This window comes from Mycteria americana, chromosome 3, assembly GCF_035582795.1.
Source record: "Mycteria americana isolate JAX WOST 10 ecotype Jacksonville Zoo and Gardens chromosome 3, USCA_MyAme_1.0, whole genome shotgun sequence".
Classification (NCBI taxonomy): Eukaryota; Metazoa; Chordata; class Aves; order Ciconiiformes; family Ciconiidae; genus Mycteria; species Mycteria americana.
The window spans coordinates 110,172,762-110,197,021 of record NC_134367.1 but is presented as its reverse complement, the minus strand read 5'-3'; the positions used below and the strand labels follow the sequence as shown (position 1 = coordinate 110,197,021).

Sequence of the window (24,260 nt, the reverse complement as noted above, 5' to 3'; positions counted from 1 at the left end):
GTTTGGCAATGGCTTCTTCGTGACAAATCTCCCCACGCAGATGCAAGAAGCACTCCCAAAGGAGCACATCGCCCGGAGCCTGTCTACTCTGCACAAGTAGGTGAGATATGACACAGGGTGGCACACCCGCCTGGGGAACCACTGGTGATGTTCCCAATCCTTTCATGCTCAGGGAAGGCCAGGCCTGGCCCGGCCCATCATTTGGTCTTATCTGTCCTGTGTGAACTGTTCCTGCTTTATGACCTCGTACCTCCTGCATGTTTAGGCACAAGAGGGCCCCAGGGCTGCAACATGACGCTTGCTCCATTCGCAAGTTTTGAGTGAGGTCCCCCCTTTACAGGGCTGACTCAAATGGGTCAAGCCTAGCTTTCAGCTCTACTCGCTACCAACGGCACACGGATATGGTAGTCTGGACCAGGTACCAGCCACACCACGCAGCCAGCCAGCCTTCCACCTTGTCTCAGCAGCCGGTGGGCCCGGTGGAGGTGGCTAGAAGCATCAGGATGCATCCCTGTGCTGCTGTGGAAAACACGATGCAGCTACCGTAAGCTCCTCCTGGCAGAGAACTGCGAGGACTGACTCTGCTTTCTTTCGGACTTGGCTTCCAGCGTGGCCAGGGGAGGCCCGGGCTCCCCAGCTGGCTCACCTGCTGCGTCCGGCTGCGTCGCCTGGAGCAAGCACCCGCCCTCTCCCAGCCTTGGCCACTGAGCTGATCTGCCTTGCAGCCTCTGGGAGGGGTCCCTCTTTGCCAAACACCAAGGATGAGCTGAAGTTGTCCAGCTTTCAAATCGTGACAGACTTTTACTACGGCATACCAGTTTCCAGAATATTTTTTAGCTTTATTTTGCAGTGTTGTGACATTCACAGAGAATTCCGCATACATTCATGTGACAAAGACACCGATTTGACAATGCTCATTAAAGAATGATAGTGAAAGCTGTTGATTAGAACTGACCTAAAACACTTACCAAAAACTTGGCCTCCCTCTCTCATTGAGCGACGTGATTAATAGCGTTAAGACATCAGATCAGATGGCCTCCTTTCACCCTCCCACAAACTATCCAGCTACAGCAATTATTACTTAAGTGCCATTATTGTGCGTAATACTTTACAGTCTAGCAAGATGGCGTAGTTCCTCTTCTGAGGATACAGTTCTGGAAGGAGAGAAGCAGCAAATTTCCTATTACACATAACATTAGAGTCACACATCCATGCTGTATTTCACTGAAAAGTACTAAGAAAGGAACATTTTTCTCTTCGTAAGTAGCTTTCCCTTCAGCAATTGCAAGCTGAAATCCCATGCAGCCAGATGTGCGTGAAGAGATCCGATGCAGCACCTAGCAGAGAGCCGTGCTGTGCATTTACACCAGGAGAGCTGTTCTCGGACAGCTTTGTAGTGCAGACCACATTTTAAGTCAGGCTATCCCATAGCAGTATCATCTCTTCCTGCCAGCCCTCCACAGCGAGTCCCAGTCCTTCCCTAAGGTGCCTGGCACTTAGTTCCATGGGAAAGCAATATATGAAATGTTAAGACACTGAGAGGTGAAATGAAAATCTCAGCTTCATGTTCCTTAGGGTCCCTGTCTCACCCACAGCCCAGCCAGGTATTACATTGATATCTCTGTAAATTCCTGTTAGTCTCCAAGCTTCCCTTTTTCCTAGTTCCTGTAATTACTTTGCAACTCTGATTTTATACCATTGCCCCCCAACCTCAGGTGTTCGATATCATTTACGTTCAATTCCAGTGCACCCCAAAAGGAAGGTGTTTTCTCCTTCCATCAGCTAGTGGCTGTGGAAGGGTAGTAAGAGGATCCTGAGCTGGGGTGGGCTTGAGGGCAAGGACTGGTGCCTGGGAAACAGTGGTTCACTGATGATGCAGCAAAAATGGCTCCACAGACTAAGGTCTGCACTGAACTAGCCTGCTCTGACCATTGCGTGTACACATAACTTGGCAAATACACTTCAAATTAATGCACAAAGCAAATAACAAAAGAGAGACTTGATACATCTAATTTAAAAAAATTTCACCTGACCGGGCACTGTGGCTATGTGAGACACTGCAAACCCATTCTGAAATGATGAAAAAGGTGCTCCCAGACCCACAGGGAATAAAGAGCACTTGCTCGTCCTGCTAGCAACCATCCTGTCACGTCCCAGGACCCTCACAGGGAGCAGGCCTCACCAACGCTGGCAGCTTTCCCCTGACGCTGGAAGCTCCGCGATATCACACTCTTTGCCGGTAGCTCCCCGTGTTCTGCATTAAGACACATTACGTTCCCTTTGTACTTCGTCTCAGCCTGCTCTGAATGAGCGTGTCCAGCAATCACGAGGTGGATGCCGCAGAAACAGTGTTGATACCAATCTACCTCACAGACTTTGTATTTTGCATCCCTTCCTGGACATCCAAACACATGAATACACAGGCTCCAATAGCTGTTCTTGCACACAAATGATCACATTTTCTTCTCCAAGAGGTTTTTTACATATTGCCAGCTTTCAGGAGAAAACAAAAATGTGTTCTTGCCCTCATTAAACTCAGTACCTCAGAGTTTAAGAAACACCAATATCATATTTCAATTAATAAAACAATTACATAGCAAGCCCACCAAGCACAAAATACTTTCTGCAACTCACATATATAAATGCCCTTATTCTAGATGGTAGAACCATAATATTTTAAGCTGAGAAATAAATCTACACATTTCCAAGCTATATACCCTGGAGTGCTTCAAAAAAATATTTCAAACTGTGCATACATTGTTAAGTCCTAAGATGGAGGCCAATTTTAAGCAGTTTGTATGTGAGCAAAATTTTATATAAGGCAATGGAGTTACATCCTCTTGCACCATATTTCTGATGGCCCTAGGAGTGCAAAAATAGAAAGGACATTTTCATAAAGCCGTGGGCCAGAGAAACAAATAAAAGTTTGCACATGATGAGCAGGTACAGTACATGGCTGACATAATCTAGAGATAACATGATTCTACAGTGTTAAATCTGACAGTGACAAAACCTGTGAAGAGGGATGCCCAGCATTAAATCCAACATGAAAAATACATTCAACCCAGAAAGCATGAGGTCATTACATTGTCAGCACATTTTTCAGACAAGCAGTCCCTGTAGCAAAACATACCCATTCTCTGACATTCAGCAAAACTAAGAGTTGTCTTGAAAAGAAGGCAAGGGACAGCAAGGGATTGACCCTAGAGGGCACCCAGAGACAACTAATCCCCAGCTGTGTCCATCCTCCTCCTGTCCCTTGCCTGGGCTGGTATAAATTGCCTTGGGAACAACGGTAAGTAACTTTATTACTCCAAGGTCTCTGATGTCCTTTCCTATTTAAAAGATGGGGAAAGATGTGGAGGTGTGGGGCGGGAAAAGGCTGTGTCAAACGAAGCAGCATCTTGCTGGAAGTCCTCTTGGTATCTCTAGTTTTTAGTCTTTAATCAGAGAAGACAAGGTAGCACATGAACTAAGAATTCATTAAAGCCCCAGTGCAGACAAAGCAATCATCATTTAACTTGGGATAAATCAGCTCTTAGTCACATTTTAAGGTTTTCCTCTGAGCCACTTTTGTTACGTAGGTAAGACCATCTTCATTAGTTAACATGAAAACTCCTCCTCATCTTATTCTAGGGTATATCTGGCTTTGTGTGCAGAGGGGACACAACAGGGTCCAGCCCTCAGTGCCTCTCATGCCTTCCCACCATCTCAGCTAGAGGACTGTTTGTCTGAGTTCAGTGCATTTAAGTCCTTCTTGGCATAGCATCACAAGGTGATCCATCTTTTCCCCATAGTAGGAAAAAAAGAAACAACCACTCTGCTATTTCACATTGGCTGGTAATAAGCATGTCGCCCATCCTTGCAGCAATTTTAAATGAAACCTGTAAGATTTTTCAATTACACCTGGATAATATCACCTTCCACTTACTCCTCATTTGAACCTACAGCACAGCTATAATCTGGCAGCAATTCCCTCTCATAGAGAAAACAATGATTGGACAATTAAGTGTGAAAGCTCCATGAATCAGTGGATGAGCCACATGAACACAGATTTTTTTTTTTTTTTCCCCCCATTATAGTCCTACTGCCTTATGGTCCCTCTGGTGTAAGCTCAGTCTTATGAGGAGAGTTTGCTCCTCAAACTTCCCTTTTACACACGCACAGACCATGGTTTAAAGGTCCCTGGCTCAGCAGAAGGGCACTGTAAAGAGAAAAAAAAAATTAAGTTAGCAACAAATGAGGGTCCTGGCCTGGGTTCAGCATGCCCCATCATGCTCCCTTTGAGGTAGGTGACTTTGTACCATTGAAGATCTGACCTCATATCCCACTCTTTCAAAACACAGTGATGTCTGTCTCATGGCACTTCTGTTAGAGGCTGTGCCTGACCCTAGCTGAAGGCCTGATGGTCAACAGCTTGTGCAAATTCTCAAAACCATTTCTGAGTCTTTCTCCCCAGACAGTGATGCAGGTGTTAGGTGAGAAGGACTAAGATATCCAGGTTTTGCTGTTAACCACAGTGGGGTTTAAGCTGATGAAAGCCTGGAGGATGCCCACATGGACAGACAGCTATGTTTTCTGAGTCACACAGGAATCAGCAGGACTCTGTACAGGGACCCACTCCTATGCAGCCCTGTCACACTGTAACAGAGGAGGAGCCCGTGAAGAGACAGTAACAGGGTTAACTCCTGCACTCCTTCAGATCAAGCCCACAGCCTCTAAGGACACTCCTGTGGTCATAACATTCAGGAGAAGTGAGCATTTTCTAACACTTTCCTCTCCCTCCCTCCCTGAGAGACACCACTAAATCACAAACTGGACCTGCAAGATATGTTAGTGGTGGTGATGCCCTAAGAGATCATAGTCAGGAGCATCAGGACAACAAGTCAGGGACTTTGTTCTACAGACAGCGCTTGGAAGATGGAGGGATGAACTGCAACTTCATTGATACTGTATGGCAGCCCTTCCTGCAATGCCAGTCTGTGGATTTGTCTCTCATTCGGTGGCATGTTAAATGAAGGATAACACCCAAGAAATAAAAACCATCCGCTTAAACAGGGCCACAGCCTCTCCATCCTGCCCTAATCCCAGACCTGGGCCACTGTGACCAGCACACACACTCCATGTGGGGTAGGCTGGCTAGGGAGCAGACTATGAAACCAGAAGCTGTTACCATTTTGGTGAAGATGTCCACACAAGCATTGCGGATCCTTTCTGGGGTGGCAGGACTGTCCAGCCTGAATGGTTCAGTCAGGCCAGAGTCCTTCCTCGCTGAGTAGATGGCATCTTTAATGGCATAAAACACTGAGGCAGACAGGAACAGAGGTGGCTCTCCCACAGCCTAGACAGAGCACAAGCAAGAGTGAGGCTGCAGCCCAAAACAATCCTGGCCCTGGAAAGACTAATGAGGCTAACAGAAAGGTGAGCAAGCCCTATGTGACAATCAGGAATTGTTCGCATTCCTCGTTCCTTCTTTGTAACTTCTCGGTCTCCCAGATGTGATCAGGAAGGAAAGACCAAGCCAAAACAGCCCCTTGCCTTCCAAATGTGAACCTCAGTCTACCAGATGTGATCAGTGAGGAAACACAAAGCTAAAACAGCCTCCAGTCTGCCAGGTGTGATCAGTGAGGAAAGACTGAGCTAAAACAACCCCCAGTCCATTTAAAGAAGAGACAGTAGGAAAACACAAGCTTTCTGACACAGCAAAGCTGTTATGAAGGAAAAAGGGACTAACCCATTCCCACAGCCTTTTGGATGGTGCTAAAATTGCAGCAAAGGGAATTCAGATAAGGCAGTGGTGAGTTGGTCTGGGCAGAGAGCATGATGCTCCATCACTGGAGGTCCTTGCAAACCAGCAGGAATGCCTCCCTCAGGGATTACACCAGTATTATCTAGTACTGAGGTCCCTGCCAGACGCTTTTTTCTTAATTCTGTCATTAGCACTAATCACCCAAAAAGTTTTCCTCATTGATGAAGATTCCTGTGGATGGAGGAGAAATGGGAACCTGTAAGGACACAGGTCAGGCATATACAGATAAGGATGCTGGGTGGCCTCTCTAAATGCTCTGTTGAACCATAACTAAAGCAAATTCATTGATGCTGTACATCCAGCCCTGCTCTGTGCAGCCTTCACTAACTGCAGAGAACAGCACTGGCTGCAGTGGAAACAGCTGAAGGACACGTGGATTAATAATGGACCTTTAAGGGTGACATGAGCACTGTGAAACAGTGAAGAAAGCAAAACATGAGAACTCAGACACAAGATCTTGGTATGTCGGATTTGGGGAAATGACACTGCTGGAAGTGTTATCCGCAGTGGTGGCTCTGCTGCCAGGGAATGGCAACCAGGGAGCTGACATGCAGGGGGAGGCTGGCAGCCTCTGTTACAGCAGAACTGGCACAGCAAAGCTACTTCAGTTCTCTCTGATGCACAATCAAGGCGGCAACGTGCAGGTTATTTCAGTTCTTCCTAACTGTAAAGGACAGTATACATACTTCTGGTAAGGAATGGGAAAACCTGAGCCCAGAATAAGGACAGCACAACAAGATTAACTATTTAGACACGTGCATCATTACTTTAGCACACTCAGCTTCACAGAATTCTAGAGCAGTAAGAGGCCTGCAGATCTCGCAGGTATACCTTGGATGAATAAACTGCCTTGCTGTTTGGACAGTCACGGAGAAGAGACACATAGAATTCTGTTGGGATGTCTCCGAACGCTGGGATTTTGTACATCCCAGGGCCTCGAGTGTACAAGTTCCCTTCAGGAGAATACCGCAGCTCCTCCATGGTGAAGAGCCCAAGGCCTTGGACAAATGCTCCTTCTATCTACAAACACATCCAAACAAGGTTACATTCATTTTCTTATTGTTGTTTTTCTTCCCTGCACAAGAACAAACAGTGATGATTTCCACCGGAGTTTTCAGCCCTCCCCTCCTGACTAATTTCCCACTTTTCATCTCTAAACTCTTGTCCCTTCTGCTGAGTACAGCTTGGCACCTTTGCACAATTCCGGTGTTCCCGTATAGATGTGGCTGCATTTCCCTGGCAGGTGAAGCAATTTACAAATACACACAAACAGATATGCTGTAAACGCAGGACAGGAATTTTCTGATGAAGCAAGGCAAAAAAAAAAAAAAAAATCAATGCCAAAATATTGATTCCTTCACAGACAGACTAACACTGAATGAGTTGTACTTGCTGATAATTCAAAGGACAAGAAGACTAAAAGGACTGAAGACAACGTATCTGAAAACAAACTATTTTATGCTTTCTATTTCAGTATAAATGCTTTCTTAAGTACTGCATATTCTCAGGTCACCAGCACAGACACCTGCAAACACACTCCTATATCCATTTAAGTACTAAAGACTTCTTCGCGTAATTTTTCTACTGTAAATTTTAGGAGGAAAAAAATAAAAATAAAAAAATAGATAAAATTAAAAAAAAAAAAGAAAGGGGAGCAGCTATGAGAGGAGGATGCGCTTTAACAACCCTACATGAAGAAGCTCTGCTCTCTGTGCCCACAGAGAGATCTGACAGGCAGACCAGTCTAAAGATTTGGCAGAAACATTCATTAACCCAGCTCTGTGTACTTGTGTTCCTGCAGTCATACACCATCCTTTCTCTCCTGTGCCCCCAAATCCTCTGCAGCAATTCATGGAAGGACACAGGAAATTGACATCTCTCTGACAGGCTCTGTACAGTCCCTCTTATTATTCCCAGACCCAAACAGACAGGCTGCAAAGACAGAAAGGCTGGTTCTCCCCTTGGCCACTTCCAAAAAAAGTCTTTCAGAAAAAATGTCACTTTCAAAGAAGTTTCATTTTAACTGTAGCAGAGCTCTGCAACTCGTGCTCTCCTGTAAACCCCAAATCCTGCAGCAGTTTAACTGGAGTTACGCTATATCAACATCTAGAGTTAGCAAGGGAGCTAAGATGGCTAGATGAGCATGTGCAAATGTCTAACGATTCGTCTCTTGGTATATCAAACAACCCTGTGTTTATTACCTTTATTTGCTGAGAGGTATTGTGATTACTGCACAAAATATGGAAGTAAGCTTGTCCCTGCCCAAGGAATTTGCAAGCTAAGTGACTGGTCCAACTTCCTATCCCTACACAGCAGTAGCTGGAGGACAGAATCTACCACCCTAATTCTTTATTCACAGAAGAATTTTCACTGGATTAAATGGTACTTGATATTGACAGGAGTATAAAAATCAGGTGCAGGATTTAGTCTCACATGCCACATTGTAGAAACTAAGCCTGGGATGAGGTTATTCCATCATATTAGTATTATCTGGATTCATTCCTTCGGCAAGACAGATGCTGAAAAGCATCAGTGTGGTGGTAACCGGAGAATATCCTGTAGTCTTAATATCCAAGGCAAAAAAAAACCCCAACAGGATATTTCCCTACATAATTCTGTGCCTACTGCATAGTTAAGTGTAGGTCAAACTGGTTTTCATAGCTAGCCTAAAATGTCTCACTGGATACCCAAGTTTAAAAAGCTCTGTTTGCAAAGGCACAACCTGGAGAGGGGTAATGGCTCATCTAGAAAAGCCTGAGAGTAGTGTGATCACTTCAACATGGTGGAAATAGCAACACTATTTCACTTACCTGTCCTATATCTATGGCTGGGTTCAGACTGGTACCAACATCCATAACAATGTCTGTGCGAATGTTCTAAAAGGCAGAAATAAAGAATAAATGAGCAGAGCATTGAAACTGGTACACCACGGTCTTGTATGAGGAGGAGTAATGTATAAAACCACTACCCACGCTTGGCCAGTGTTCAACAATCTATCTCAGCTGAGCTCTTCATACTGACTTTTAATCTAACTTCATCCCTAAAGTAAATCAAAGGAACTCACTGCAGTTTCCCCAGAGATCCAATGGACCCAATTTATCTTAATTCCAAGCTGCTAGCATCAGTGCTCTGTACCTGAGCATAACCAACTAGGTCAGATTCTGATGAAATTTTTTTTATTTTTTCTTTCTTTCTAAAAGTCTTCAGTGCTATTTTTAATGATTAACTCAATTCCAGTATGTTTCTGTTCTTTTGTGCTAACACAGTGCTGCTATCTCTTACTTAAGCAAATCCAATAACTTTTGCAACCATTCATTAAGCCTCCTAATATCCCCTCAGGGTAGATAATTATCGTTTTATTAGACTTTATGGATTGTTGCACTGTGGAACAGAAGAGTTAAGAAATTTACTGAAGGTCACACCAGACCAATGACAGAGCTAGGAACAGGCTGACACCCAGTATTTGCTATAACTCCCTGTGAATGTTTCCTTCACCTAAACACAGAGGGCTATTTCACTGCTGACCCCCTCACCTTGTGGTCACCTGTCAGGCAATCTATCTCAACCTCAGAGCAAGCAACGCCATAACTGAAGTAGCAGAACGGTTTCCCTTCATTCTTTTCAAAGTCGTAGCCAAGGTCAGGAATTCTTGATACAAAGAAAAACAAAACCACATTTCATTCCATGAACAGTCAAAATGAATACAAACATGTTGCAACTTATCAAAATCCTTATTCACTTTTGGTTTATCCCTTCCATTAAGCCCATGCAGAAATGAAAAGTGTAAACGACTATAAGTAGAAATCGGCTAAAGCTGCTCTGTATTCCAAAACCTGACTGAAACTATCAAACTATTTTAGCCATCTTTATTTTCCCATGAATCTCAGGGCTTGTGATGACTACTATGAACTCATTCCCACTGATCCAGTAGCAAATCTTTTGCTTTTAGAGTGCAGTTGAACATTTCTTGGAGGTCACTAAATTTCAGAACACAATCAAGTTTAACCAGAAACTGGATTAAGCTAAGAACTGATTTTAAGCACAGTTCGTGGCAAACTTTTTATCTGGCTACTTATACTTTATCTGAAAACTGGTTTATTAAAATACTGACAGTCACTTAGTTAAGAGAAAAACACATTTCAGAGATGCAAGAGAAAGGAGCTCATATTGTATTTTAGTCCTAAATAGGCTCTTCTCAACACTGTGTTTATTTTTTATGTCAACCCCTCTGCCTCAAAGATGATGGATGTCTGTTTTCCTCCAGCAGTAAAGCTGACTAAGAAAAGTGCCTCATTTCAGAACTGCACAGGAACCAGCAAGAGTTTAAAGGGGGAGAATGAAATTGAAAACACTGCTATCTCCTCATGCCACAACAGACAGGATACCGCTCCAGCCAGTTGCCGTAAGCAGCTTTGTCCTCAAGGACAACCCCTCCTCCCTTTTTCCCTGCATGACGGTTCTAGTGCAACATTAAGTCACAAGGTTGACACAGAGCAGAGCCCCAGGCAAAGCTCTGATTTCATTTATGCCTCCTCAGAACCTAGGTCAGCTAGAGTAAAGTTAGATCTACTTCAGATTTACATGAGATCTGAATTTGGCCCCAAGAGCTGTGCTCCATCAGGAACCAATTCTCCCCAGCCAGGAGAGTGTTAACCTCAGCTTAACATTTCTAGGTAGGAAAGGGAATGCAGCCCTAAGTTAGAGCAGTGACAGGGGGATAGGGGCTGTAAATCCTCCCAGAATTTCCCTGGATGCAGTCCATGCAATCGAGTAAAAGCTGTGCCTCTGTAGTGTGAATATTCACTCACCTATAAAATCCCGTGGCTGACAGGCTAACACAGTTCTCATAGGCGGTTTTAATCTGGCAAAGTGAACAAGAGTTTGAAAACAGTGATTGTCCAACCAGTCCCTGCAAAATAGCTACACCAAACACATTTCCAGGAGAGCATGAATAGAAGGTGTCCAGTGACAGACAGCTGTCACGCTACCCAGCACCAGCAGTGCCAAGGGAAACATCATGATGCAGCTGCTTCCCCAGACGGCCCCGTCAGCTGCTACCAAGGGCAGAACTGGCCCATTGGTAGAGGGACTGTTTGTTCGGCTCTCAGCTACAGGTTAGACTTTCAACCTCAGAGACAAAGGTTAAACTGGCAGTCATCTTGACTTCATTGAGGCCAGAGGAAATCCTATCCTGACTTCCAAGTCACAGAGTCAAAGCTCTTCCCACAAAGAGAAGAGCTTGGATCTGAAAATGGCCCGAGAGCTTTACAGCACACCAATCTCTTATTATTGAGGGTACAGAGATATTGCAGCCAAGGTGCACTACAGGAGGTGGATGGCAGCTCAACAAAGAGTCATCTTTGTCACAGAATCCTTTCACTACAAATCAGGTTTCTTCCTGACCAAGACTGTAGCCTGACTAGAAAGATATATGTAACCACTCAATACTTTTATTTGGTCAAGTTTGTCACAGGCAGGCCCCAGGATCTGGAGAAATCTCAGTATTAAAGTCATCACTGATGTTTTGGGGATGACCTCTTGCAAGTTTTGGTTACTTGTCTTGCCAGGTTCCTGTTTCACTGTCTTTGCTCAAATCTTTGTTAGCAGATGCAGAAGGCCTGGAGGATATACCTGCATACAGGGTTTGCCAATTAAAACAATCTCTGACAATGCCCGCTTGTCTCACAACAGATACAAACAGCTTACCCAGTCTTCCCAGGATCCTTTGGGATTAGACTGCTTGATCGGCTCAAGTCTTTTTAAGATAGTCTGACACGCATTCTAGAAACAAAGAGAGAGAAGCAATATTTTAAGATTTGAAAAGTCAGCTTATAGTATTAAGACCCCTATAACAGTTTCAGAGAACCTTCTGTTTAAATCAATATTGCCTTTAGGACTTTGGCATATCATAAAAAGGAACAAAGTTCACTAACAGATGTCTTGCTATAGAGGAAGAAATGTTGACTGAAAAGGATTTTAAAGCATATTGGCTGTGCTGATAGCAGAAAGGAATCCCAAATACAGCACAGAACTTTCCGGACCATGACACAAAATATCAGAAGTCCACCCATTTATACAGTAACTTTATCTGTACCAAGTCATAGCAGGACATCTTAGCATATCTAGCAAGATGATCCTGTAACACTGAAAAAAACAATATTCTTGCCAAAACTCAACCTACCCAGACAAGCTGTGCAGAGAACAAAAACAGCCTGATGATTTTACTTTACAGGTTAAACTTCCCTTTTTCTTTAAACCTGAGAATGACCAGTACTAAATTCCTCTTTTCAATGGAAAAATCACATACCAATGCATGTATTTGCAGGGTAACTCCACCATGTCAGAGACAGTCATGACCACACCATTGCTACAGAAGGATGTTTGCTCTGAGCGTATCAACACTTAGAGATCTTTGCTTCTGGAGCACAGCCCACAAACCATCTGCTATTAATATTTGCAGCACACTATATTTGTTCTAGATAAGGCTGCATTAATTACTAAAAAGCTAGTTATTTAAATGGATGCTTTGTTCTGTTCATTTTGAGTAATCACAAACACTCCATTTTAGAACTACAAAAGGTCTGAAGGAGAGTTTTGAACAACTTGAAAAAAATATGGTCATTCATCATCTAACACCGCTAGTAGTTACAGCATGTAAAGAAGTTATGAGGTTATGTTCCTTAGCCTGGAATTGCCTTTTGATGGTTATGTTTTCCTTAAGCAATAGCCAAATACACATCGACTTTTCATGTTCTGGAGTCCTAGCTTATAACCCACTAGTTTCAATAACTCAGTTTCCGTACGTGGACGGCCATTCCGTTGATGTCCGCGCTGACAGATGCAGCTGTTGGGGAGGTATTTGGGACAGTGTTTGTGCTGGTCTCACTGATGTAAATTTTGGAGGTGGGGATTCCCAGTGACCTGCTAGCAACCTGCAGAGCAAAGGTAAACAATTGGTAAGCAGCTCTTCTTATACATGAGCATTATCATTCATTGCTTACACTGCTAGGATCCATGCTGCAATCTCTACCCTCTCCTGTGCTAATTTTCATTTTTCTTGAAGACTCAGTTGATTCAGTGACTGAGAGCTAGCCAGAACATTAAGTTTGCCCTTCACAGACTGAATGTGTGCGAGCACATACACGTACGCTTTTGCCACAATGACAGACATTCATTTTACTATTGTGAGACTAAATTCTTCTCTCAACAATTATACGAATCAGAGGATAAAGAGCCCTATTAGATTTCCCTTTCATTTCCCCGCCAGAGGAATGTTGCTCCCTTAGGCCTTTCTAACTACAAAGGCGTTAGCATATGCAGATAAATATGATTGCAATACAGCTGTTTTTGTATAAAATATATGTAAATTGTAGTTTTATGGGATGAACTGAAATTGCCAAAGAACCTAGATTGTAAGCATAACCTGCGTTATCTACATAATAAGAGTTAAGATGATGAAGAATCTAATTGTCATACTCAATTGTGATAATACTCTGGAAATCTAGCACTGATGCTGAAACAATTGAGAGGAATTAGTGATGATTTGTTACCCTATGCATGCACATAGAGGAAGTGTCAAGCTGTCTGAGGCAATACTGTAGAGTGAGCGTAATTTTCCTGAAAAGATGTCTCATTTGGTTAAGTCCAAACTCATTGTTACCTGGATCATTTTGGTGTGAAGTCCTTGACCCATCTCAGTCCCCCCATGTGTAAGTAACACAGAGCCATCTGTATACACATGGACCAGAGCTCCAGCCTATAAAAGGGAACATTAATCCAAGAGTCATCATAAATGAACTAGTGAAGTACTTAGCAGATTTCAGTTACAAACTACAGAGAAAATTAATTCAGAACTAGGCCAATGTTGTTCTTCGGTGTAATTAAAGCCACTAGTTTACACTTGAGGTGAGTTTGGTTTAGTCTCACCAACTCACTAGAAGTTCCAATGACCTAACAAACTTCAGTCACTATTTTCAGCTCAGAAAGCAGGTGAAGTAACCCAAACCTGCCCCTGTGAAACAGAGATGCACTTTCACCTGAACTTGCTAACGCCACTGACAGTCCATCAAGTCAGGTCAAACACAGGAACAGTGTTTTGACTATTGAGGAAGAGAGAATAGGCAGGGAAATTACCATAGCACAATACCACAGAAACATAGCTGCATTGTGGTGCCTTTTGGATAGTATAAACTGGTAACTGGTGTGTTGCTCATTTTGGTTTGAAAAATGCGTGCTCTTTCTTAACTAATTTACTACTTCTCTGAAAAGTTCCAGTTTGGTACAAATGGAGGAGCACCTGGGGGAGGCAGCATAAATCTAGCTTCTCTACTGAAAAGACAAATGATACTTACGGACCTGGTTCAGAAATGGGACAGTGAAACTGATGCCAAATTTGGTAGGAATTATGCACATCCCTCTCTTCTTCCAGCGATTCTGCCTACAAGGACAGAACATTATGCATATACTCATGAGGCTTTCATTGCAACTCAATGCTATGCTTCCCTCTGACAGCTTGGGTATAAAGCAGAAATGAAATACCTGAATGCAATATAGGCTGTTAATCAGTAATTTTTATGAAAGATTGGCTTTGTTTATGGGTCCCATCAAGAAGAAATCCAAACGGAATATGCTCCCCCAGGCATTATAGAAGCAATTGTCTGGACTATTAACTATTCAGTTGTATATACAAGCCAACTGAAAAAGACTGTAAGGCAGTGGAAAGCCTAAACAAATTGCCTCGATAGCCATTTGAAGAGCCTAGCTGGACTTAACAGACCCCCTCTTCTTTGCTACATTTCCCTTACAAAATCATGTCATGCTAGGTCTGCTCCTGCCTTATTTAAGCTACCAGCTCACTGATACAGGTTTCTTCCCACAGTGAGAATGAAGGAATTTCAAAAAGAGAAATTTTTAGAAGTCACTCTGCAAATATAAGGTCTGACTTCACATCACTCAAGTTGCTAAGAGAACTTCAGAAGTTAGTAGGCAACAGGTGCACCCAGTAACAAGACAGCTCCAGAACACCTACTTGTTGAATTCTTCAATTAGTTTCTTCCTGGCATGATAGCTAGAGCTTGACAAACATTCATCCCAGCATCTTCGTAGAGTAAATCCCTCCAGCTTTTGGTTAAAATGAGTCAGGTCTCCTTCATTATAAAGATTGAGCTTCCGCACCTTCCCAAGGAGACACATAAAGGACATGCCAAGTTTAATGCTTCAGACTAGGTCTTTTTAATGGATGACATCAAAAGCATGTTGGTTCCTAGTTTTAGTCCTCTGCTCACTCTACAGAACAATAGAATTAACAGACATATATCTGTTTATGGGAAAATGGGGACTAAGACATTAAGGCTGGGAATTTTCAAGAGAGATTGGGACTTAAGCACATTGTTAGTAAGATTAAGGTACCTAGTGCCTTTGGACTTTTTTTTTTAATATCTATCCTTAAAGCAGGTGTTACACAATCGAGGCTACTGAGGGAATTTAATGAAGCAGAAGATAATCCATGCTATAATGTGGCTGTCATACAGGAAGTTTGAGATCCCACTAACAGCTTAGCGAAAATGAAGCAAAAGTTATTATGCTTAATAATTTTCTGTGGTTGTGTCCAGTTCTCGGAGCTTGTTCAAAGGCAGCATCACCCTGAAATGTGTCAGTGGATCATACCTCCTCAGGTGGCAGGCCGCACTTCCGAGCAAGGTCGCTCATCCAGCACTCAGCAATCATCATTCCTTGAGGCCCTCCAAAGCCACGGAAGGCTGTGTTGGAAGGCAAGTTGGTCTTGCAAACAAAGCCTACGCTGCTGACATTGGGGATGTTGTAGGAATTATCCAAATGTAACAGGGCTCTGTCGATAACCTGGTGAAGAGAAGGAATGGGGGTCGACACATTTTACATGAATTACATGTCAGACTTCTCACTAGCTGCCAAAGCCAGGCTGGAAAGCTCTGAAGCTAATTTACAACCACCAGCACTTTCTCTTGCACCCTGCAGTTCTGCAGTCAACACAGCTGGATGAGCACTGAGGTGCAGCCAGTACTCCCTCCCATTTCCAATGGAGTGTCTAGCGGTATCCTCCTGAAGGACAGGACAATAAGCACACATCTCTGTTGACACTTATGACCCTGGGACAGATTGAGCTTCAGAGTCCTTTGTTGGCCCTGGGCTCATGCTGAGCCAAACTGCTACTAAATGCCATTACCCACCTAGAAGAACCAGAATCTTCTTGTAAGATACTGAGTAATCTGTTCGTGGAAAAAAAGTCTTGCTGATATCAAGTGACTCAGCAGCTGGGCTATGGCAGTAAGGGCAACTATATGAAAAAGATTTTCAATAGCTACATCTAAACTGCAAGATTTGAGCTCTTTGTCCACTAATTATCCAAACTGGGAAAGGGCCAGAGCTTCTTTGTGGCTTGTGTTCCCAGATTTCCCTTCCAGCAGCAGAGAGGAGATTATGCACATCCCAACCTTACTGCAACATGGAGCGCTTTCCAGTCCCCCGATTCAGACAGTCAAAAAGACAATTTACATAGATGTACTCTCAACCAGGCCCTTAGTTTATGCAAAGACGCTTGCCTGCCATTCTACTCTGCACAGCACCAACCACATTGTTAGCATCGAATGTGGCTCTGGTACAGAGCTCTCGCAGTTCTCTCCTACTGAACTGGATTAATTTTTGCAGAAAATTATCAAAGACTCGGTGGACTAGGGAAAGGGAGCTAGAATAAACATGACTGACACTATGCTATTGGGTTGGTCACTCACATGACAGAAAAGGAAAGTTTTTTACTCATCAGCCCAAAAATTCTTGGAGGCAAACTCAGAACTCAGGCCCATTCTTGTCCTTAGTGCTTGTGTTAGCCAGTCCTTAACAAGCTTGTTGATTTAGGCACTCTGCCCTGATCAGCCTATTGACTTGCATGGTTTTTATTCCAAGAAACTAGCTTTCCCTAAAGCTGGGGAAATATCAGTCATCTTGCATTGTGCAAGAAGTTTCCCATCACAGCCCTCTGTAATGCAATGCAAAATTTCTTGACCCTTTTGCCTAATCAAAGTTATTACAGCATCAATAAGAATTATGTGGCACATGCCAAGGCAGGTCAGTTGGCTCAGAGAGCAGTTGCAGAAGCTCCAAAAACCCATCAAGGTTTGTTTTCAGTCATGGCAGAGAGCAGGATGTGCAAGCAATGCTGTAGACAACAACTCTCAGGTCAGAGCAAAAGGTTGCACAGGGAAACGTCTTCCACCTAGTTAGCCGTCAGAAAATTTTACTTACACCATAAGAGAGGTCTACAGAGTTGCCCCCATTGCTGTAGTATGACACCTCCAGACTCTTGACTTTCCCATTCTTCATGAAACCAACCTGTCAAGAGAGTTTCCTCAGTAATCAGTTTTCTACAAAATGTTGTTTCGTGCTTCCCTCCAAAAACTGAATGGACCTCATACAGGCAAAAGGTTGACTGTCCTCTGCTGCAGCATAGGACAAGCACAGGCAGCAACTGAGGAAGCTTCCCACTAAAGGGTCCATGTATGCATCTTAATCTTGCTCCAGATAACTCTAAAATAAGTGCTGGCCACTTGCCACAGCCACACCTTCCTTAACAGGTTTTTGCTTTGAAAAGCAGAAGCAGTTGGATAGGGATTGAAGAGGAAAGGAAGTTAACAAACAGTAGTACAGTACTGTAAACAAACGGGGGAGCATCTAAGAGCAATATGATTGTCAACAGGGGCAAAGTCTTGGTTGCAAGGAAGAGGGAAGTATTTATGCTGGGGTCACAAGAAGGGAACCATCCGAGCCAAAAGAACTTCTGCAGGAGTTTAACAGGAAAAATGCTATAACCCAGCTGACCTGATCCATTTGCAGCAGTGGAGATCAGCAATGAAACAACCAGAGCAGCAATTTTTTCACAGTATCTTACTATTCTCTGATGTTTCAGGTAACAACACTGAGACAACATGCACTCATTTCATATGTATGCATACCTTGTACCTCCCCAGGAAGGGATGTCTCCCACCACTTATCAGCATGTCCTCATCTCGATCCAGCATGCATCTTACTGGGCAGCCAGTTCTGTTAAAGGATACATTTATCAGGCAAAGCCCGAAATGCACAATACAGTTCCTACAGAGAAAGGCTCTCTTCTTTTTGGTGAGCATTGTTAAGAGCATAATTAAGATCTTAGAAGTTGGGACCTGTTTGTGAAAACTCTTGTGGAGACTCTTATATTAAAAAGAAGGATAGTTTCTTACAGAGACAGATGCTAATAACTGAGCAGTTACTGTTTTCCAGACTATTTCTCAAGGCACTCTCCTGGCTTTGCAAGAGAGAATGCCATATGAATTATCTAATAATGATAAGTAAAGTATTAACTAGCCTTCAATTTGACCTTGTTTTTTATTTGCTTATTTGTTATCCAAGGAGGAAAACAAGGAGGAGAGGAGGAGTTGCTCTTAATTTTCTAACAATTCTGCCTTCCCAGTGCCTCTCTTGAGGTTGTAAAAATATCTAGGGAATGCCATAGAAGTTATTTCATAACCTCTGGGATACAAAACAGTGGTTTGGCTGGCAAAGATACAGGAAAGGAAAAAATGCACGTGTATTAATGATTAATTAGAGAAAGCAGGTGGTTTCCTCAGAACAGGAAAAATAAAGCTGATTTAAGTACAGGAGCTTCATTTTGGCTGTTCTCTTCCAAAGGTATTTTATCAAATTGCTGCTGTGTTGCAAGATCCATCTAGCATTGTCAGCAAGGTGCATCCTCACCTACAAGGGCAGTATTGGAAGGGCAGTGTCACACACAGTGCACAAATGTCATCTCAGAGGCCATGTTCACTCACAACCACAGAAACCTGCACAGTTAAAGATGAGCCCGTATCAAAGCTCCAGAAACCAGAAGCACATTTCCAGTCTACGCTTCACAAATGGTTACAGTCTAGGTTTATTTCCTGGGCTTTTAGGGGTTTGAAAAGTGTGGGTTTCTGTTCAGTGGCCTGCCACCCTTGCTAGGGAAAAATCCAGAGAGAGAGTTTGCAGAAGAGCAGAGAAACAGTGGTGCAACGCTGTTGTAGTAGAGTTTTGAGCAAGGAAGAAACTCTCATACCTCTATTATACAAAACAACAAGCACAGCTGGTGCTGGACTTTGAAAGGGTTTGGGGTGAAGTGGAGGGGAGAAGCAGATAATTTGAGATACAAGAGTTTTCAGAGCACCAAAGGAAGGGCAGAGTAAGGGGGGTTTTCCTCACTTCCTATTAAAAGCTGACATTCCCACATAAGCTTAGCCCCTCTGAGCAGGTTCAACTCCTCCTACCAGCTAAGAGCCCATTAGACACCTCCTTAGGGAAATCCCAGGCTTGCTGTAAGCTGTACAGCTTACAGTACAGCTCCATCAGCTGTACAAGCTGTACAGTACAAGCTCCATCAGCTTCCCCGGGAAGCTGATGGAGCAGATCATCCTGAGTGCTATCACACGGCACGTAGAGAATAACCAAGGGATCAAGCCCAGCCAGCATGGGTTCAGGAAAGGCAGGTCCTGCTTGACCAACCTGATATCCTTCTACAACAAGGTGACCCGCCTAGTAGATGAGGGAAAGCTGTGGATGTTGTCTATCTAGACTTCAGTAAAGCCTTTGACACGGTTTCCCACAGCATTCTCCTGGAGAAACTGGCTGCTCATGGCTTGGACGGGTGTACTCTTCGCTGGGTAAAGAACTGGCTGGATGGCCAGGCCCAAAGAGTGATGGTGAATGGAGTTTACTCCAGTTGGCGGCCGGTCACAAGCGGTGTTCCCCAGGGCTCAGTATTGGGGCCAGTTCTGTTTATTATCTTTATCAATGATCTGGACGAGGGGATCGAGTGCACCCTCAGTAAGTTTGCAGACAACACCAAGTTGTGTGGGAGTGTTGATCTGCTTGAGGGTAGGAAGGCTCTGCAGAGGGACCTGGACAGGCTGGATCGATGGGCCGAGGTCAATTGTATGAGGTTTAACAAGGCCAAGTGCAAGGTCCTGCACTTGGGCCACAGCAACCCCATGCAACGCTACAGGCTTGGGGAAGAGTGGCTGGAAAGCTGCCTGGCAGAAAAGGACCTGGGGGTGCTGGTTGACAGCCGCCTGAATATGAGCCAGCAGTGTGCCCAGGTGGCCAAGAAAGCCAATGGCATCCTGGCTTGTATCAAAAATAGCGTGGCCAGCAGGACTAGGGAAGTGATCGTGCCCCTGTACTCGGCACTGGTGAGGCCCCACCTCGAATACTGTGTTCAGTTTTGGGCCCCCCACTACAAGAGAGACATTGAGGTGCTGGAGCGTGTCCAGAGAAGGGCAATGAAGCTGGTGAAGGGTCTGGAGAACAAGTCTGATGAGGAGCGGCTGAGGGAGCTGGGATTGTTTAGCCTGGAGAAAAGGAGGCTGAGGGGAGACCTTATTGCTCTCTACAACTACCTGAAAGGAGGTTGTAGAGAGGTGGGGGTCAGTCTCTTCTTCCAGGTAACAAGTGATAGGACAAGAGGAAATGGCCTCAAGTTGCACCAGGGGAGGTTTAGACTGGATACTAGGAAATTTTTCTTCACTGAAAGGGTTGTCAAGCATTGGAACAGGCTGCCCAGGGAAGTGGTTGAGTCACCATCCCTGGAGGTATTTAAAAGCCATTTGGATGAGGTGCTTAGGGACATGGTATAGTGGTGGTCTTGGTAGTGTTAGGTATACGGTTGGACTCGATGATCTTAAAGGTCTTGTCCAACCTATACGATTCTGTGATTCTGTGATTCTGTACAGTTACAAGACATGAAGAGGCTTAAAAGTGCTCCAGTGCAAATGGTGCTCCAGAAAGAGGCAGGCTGGGACAGTCTGAAAGGAAAAAGCCCTGTTCCCCACACCCAAACTTACTTGAAGGCTGCGACAGCCACAGCAGTTGTCAAAATAGTATTCCTAGTCTCTTTTCCTCCAAATCCTCCTCCCATTCTTTTCACTCGAACAACAACCCGATTTGAAGGGACTCCCAATGCATTAGCAGCAAACTCCTAAAGAAAAACAGAACAGCAGAACACATACAGAGCTGAGCTGGTGTTAAGAACTAGATGCCAATACATTGCCTTTCTACAACCATTGCAACAGTGCAAATACTCTGTTACATTGCAGGTCCTATTGGTCCTGCAATTGGATTTGATGCAATTGGAAGCAATGAGCCCAGTATTTCATCTCTGAGGTGGGAAGGCACTCAGTGCTTCAGCAAACAGCACCAGATTCAGGAAGAGACTGACGTGAGATGAGGTTACCAAGACATAGGTCTCATTTAGCACAGGGCTTGACGTCCATACCACTCTGTCCATTCTCCTCACTCTTATGAGACCTTTGGACAGTCTTGGTGAGTCAGTAAACAGGCCAAAGACACCCTATAGTGTAGGGTGTCCCAGTAGCCTATCTCACAAGATGGCAGAGTTGGTATATATAGTCAGTGTTTACACACGTCTTTCTGACATGTCATTCAATGCTTACTGATCACCTGGTACCCTCTCCAGAAAGGGTTAAGCATGTAATCCCTGGTGACAAAGATGTGCTGCCAACAGAAACATCTCTGTCACCTGGAAGCTGATTCAGGACACCAGTAGGATGGATATGGACTTTAGATCCCATACCCAACTCTAAGCCTATGTGGTTTTTTTTATTCAAGACAAGATAGGACCAACTGTAAAACAACCGTTTATCTAGTCTGAACCTGAGAAACAAATGTCTTTTAGGTTGCAGGTCAATGAGACAGTACCTGTGTCTTCATTAGGTTTTGGGTTGACACAAAGAGTTCCATCTCACCATCTTCCCCCTTTGGCACAGCCACAGTACAGTGAGTTTCCAGATAGAAATGCTCCTGCCCACCAAGGTACATCTCTCCTAGAAAATTGAAAGAAATGCCACAAAGATAGGGTGTCCCTGGTGTTATAAGGTGTCTCCCATCATGTGCTGCCTGCAAGCTACTGCCCTTTTGACATGTCTTAAATGACAACCCTTTGCACTGCCCAGCACTGGATATCCCTAGCTCTAAAATTGACATTTCTGGTTCAACATTTAAAACAAACAAACAAACAAAAAACAAAAAAACAAAAAAAACCACAAACCAGACACACACCCCCTCCACTTTCTAGAAATCCTCAGTCCAAAACACAAGTGGCTGGCATTTCAAAAATAAGCCTGCACACCATGCCATTGACCCAGCATCCCTCAGGATGCAGTGTTTCATGCCTTTCAGACTGCCCTGATAACACCACTGAGATGAAGGATAAAAATAAATCAAGTATAGTCTAGCTGAACATATCAAATTCAAGGTTACAGACTTTGAAACAGGGGAACAAAAACAGAAACCCAGAATGCCTTAAGATGATCTAACTGGGAATCAACCCTCTGTCACTGCATGTGGCTCCTTCCCAGGACATCTTACCTGGCCGTGCTGAGGGTACAATTTCCAGTCATGCTACACACTATTATGTCAGAATCATCCTCCTTTCTCAGTCATGGCCCTGGTCTATTCAGCTGCCATGAAAATTAATATTCAGAGCAGTTCTCAAAATCCTGTTCCTCTCTTCCTTTTATTCAATTCAGCAACAACAAAATAGCTGCCTTCATGAAGTACATCAGTGAGAAATGCACATTTGCATGAGACAACGCCTACTCTGGTACAGAGCAGGAGCCTTTCTCTTGTCTCCTCGAGGGGGCTGGCCTGGCATTCACACAGTATTGCATCCTTTTAAATAACCTGTTCTTCTAGCTCAGAACAATTTCTGCCTTGCCTGGCACAGTGTTTTCATTTTGTATAGTATGGTACACTATAAGAAACAGTTAACAACAGCTTAGGACACCTTTGAAGCGCCAGCACCAAGCGCTGACTGCAGAGGAAAGTCTCAGCAATGCATACCAAAATACAACAAATTACAGACCTGGAAATGGGTGTTTCAGTTAAATAACTCTCCCCTTCCCCCATGGGGAGGTAAGGGGGGCATGCTTCTCTGTGATCTTTGAGAATAATCCCTTCACACCAGGCTTTGTGTCTGTAACTGATTTAACTTTCCTCTCAGATCTGTAAGAGGGATACAACACCCTCTTACTGATAAATACATAGTTCTCCAAAGGTCTGATGTTTGAGACTCTTCCTCTCAGGAGCTATTGATCAGTGATACACACACCAAGCAATGACATGGGTCTGACAGAGTCCAGTTCACAGCTCTGGCTCCCCTCCTAACTCATAGAGGTTTTAAACAGTTGTTGATAATTGCTGTGTTTACCCATGTCTCTATAACCCCCTTGGCAGACTCCAACTGAATGAAACCAAGAAGCACACCAAAAAAACCCTATCCTCAAAGACAAACCAACGATCCATGTTGAGAAAGTGTTACAGGGCAGTGCCATGTTCTTTACAATACCTATAGCCACCAGTGTTGGTGGATCAGGTTTTCAGACGCATGTATGTCCCATTTTCATAAGATACAGTCATATACCAGGTTAAAGGAAATTGACTGTCTGTAAGATTCAGACCGGATGACGTCTGGACAGGGAAAAGCTCCTATATGGACATGTTTCAGGAAAAAAACACTTTGTGGAATATTTGCTTAAGAAAAATGTGTCCTTACATTAGAAGAGAGTGTTTACAGGGGCACAGCAAATCTGTTTGAAACTGAAATTAAGTCTTTCACAAGCTATTTGTATATAAACAGTTAGTTGAAACTTAATATGAAGTTAATTTAGCCCCACAAGCCTGCCTTTCATGAGTTCAGTATCATATGCATAAAAAGGAGGCTGACAGCTTGACTTCTTTTGTCACAAACTATCCTAGTATTAATGAAGTATTAATGCTTATTCTCACCTTCCAAAATGTGATCAGATTCTTCAAATCCTTTCTTCACATCTCCCTTATTAATCCTCTTTATAGACTTAAGAAAGGATTGTTTCTCAATAGCTTCCTAGGAAACATAATGACACAATGAAATTTTGTGGAAGCAGAGTGAAAACAAAGCTTCCTCTGACTGAAGAAGAAATATCCAAGATAAAAAGGACAAGAACTTATCAGACACTAACTATCATAATAGCCAAGGGACTTGACTTAAAGCAGTACAAAATAATTTTTGGCAACACAGTAATTTCACAGTAAACACCATAATTGGACAATCTTAGATTGCTCCTTGTACCCATTTTACGTTACGGACCCAGAACATCAAGGTCTGTAGCCACCAGAGCTATGACTTACAACTTATGCTAACTATAGTCTGTGGCCCAGAAGGGGGGAAAAAGGAAAAGAAGAAGAAAAACAAAAAGAAAAAGATTAAAAGAAAAGAGACAGAAGGAGAAACTAAATCTCAGATGGGATGAGAACTTCGGCAGAAATAGTTCACTTCTCAGCTAACATAGAATAATCTTTCTTGGGGAAGTTTTACAAACACATTTCACTTTTGCCAAAACTGAAGCTTTCCATA

The 24,260-nt window shown here is 43.6% G+C and overlaps 1 protein-coding gene across 2 annotated transcripts in view; it reads right to left on the bottom strand.

Moving 5' to 3' along the window:
* XDH (xanthine dehydrogenase) overlaps window positions 1-24,260 on the bottom strand; it is a 253,277-nt gene that overhangs the window by 196,422 nt on the left and 32,595 nt on the right. The window contains exons 21-37 of one of the 2 annotated variants that reach the window (XR_012774875.1): window positions 23,654-23,750; window positions 21,566-21,690; window positions 20,692-20,825; window positions 17,794-17,881; window positions 17,087-17,173; window positions 15,476-15,667; window positions 14,838-14,983; window positions 14,165-14,246; window positions 13,470-13,565; window positions 12,613-12,741; window positions 11,516-11,590; window positions 10,618-10,670; window positions 9,343-9,457; window positions 8,620-8,685; window positions 6,641-6,829; window positions 5,174-5,341; window positions 2,140-4,204 (exon numbers count right to left, since the gene is read on the bottom strand). Coding sequence is in view for 1 of the 2 variants with exons in the window: in XM_075496546.1 (XP_075352661.1) it covers window positions 4,154-4,204; window positions 5,174-5,341; window positions 6,641-6,829; window positions 8,620-8,685; window positions 9,343-9,457; window positions 10,618-10,670; window positions 11,516-11,590; window positions 12,613-12,741; window positions 13,470-13,565; window positions 14,165-14,246; window positions 14,838-14,983; window positions 15,476-15,667; window positions 17,087-17,173; window positions 17,794-17,881; window positions 20,692-20,825; window positions 21,566-21,690; window positions 23,654-23,750 (1,893 nt within the window). In the remaining variant the exon portion in view is untranslated. Of the gene's footprint in view, window positions 1-823; window positions 4,205-5,173; window positions 5,342-6,640; window positions 6,830-8,619; window positions 8,686-9,342; window positions 9,458-10,617; window positions 10,671-11,515; window positions 11,591-12,612; window positions 12,742-13,469; window positions 13,566-14,164; window positions 14,247-14,837; window positions 14,984-15,475; window positions 15,668-17,086; window positions 17,174-17,793; window positions 17,882-20,691; window positions 20,826-21,565; window positions 21,691-23,653; window positions 23,751-24,260 lie in introns of those variants that run through there. The other variant, XM_075496546.1, reaches the window with a different exon arrangement.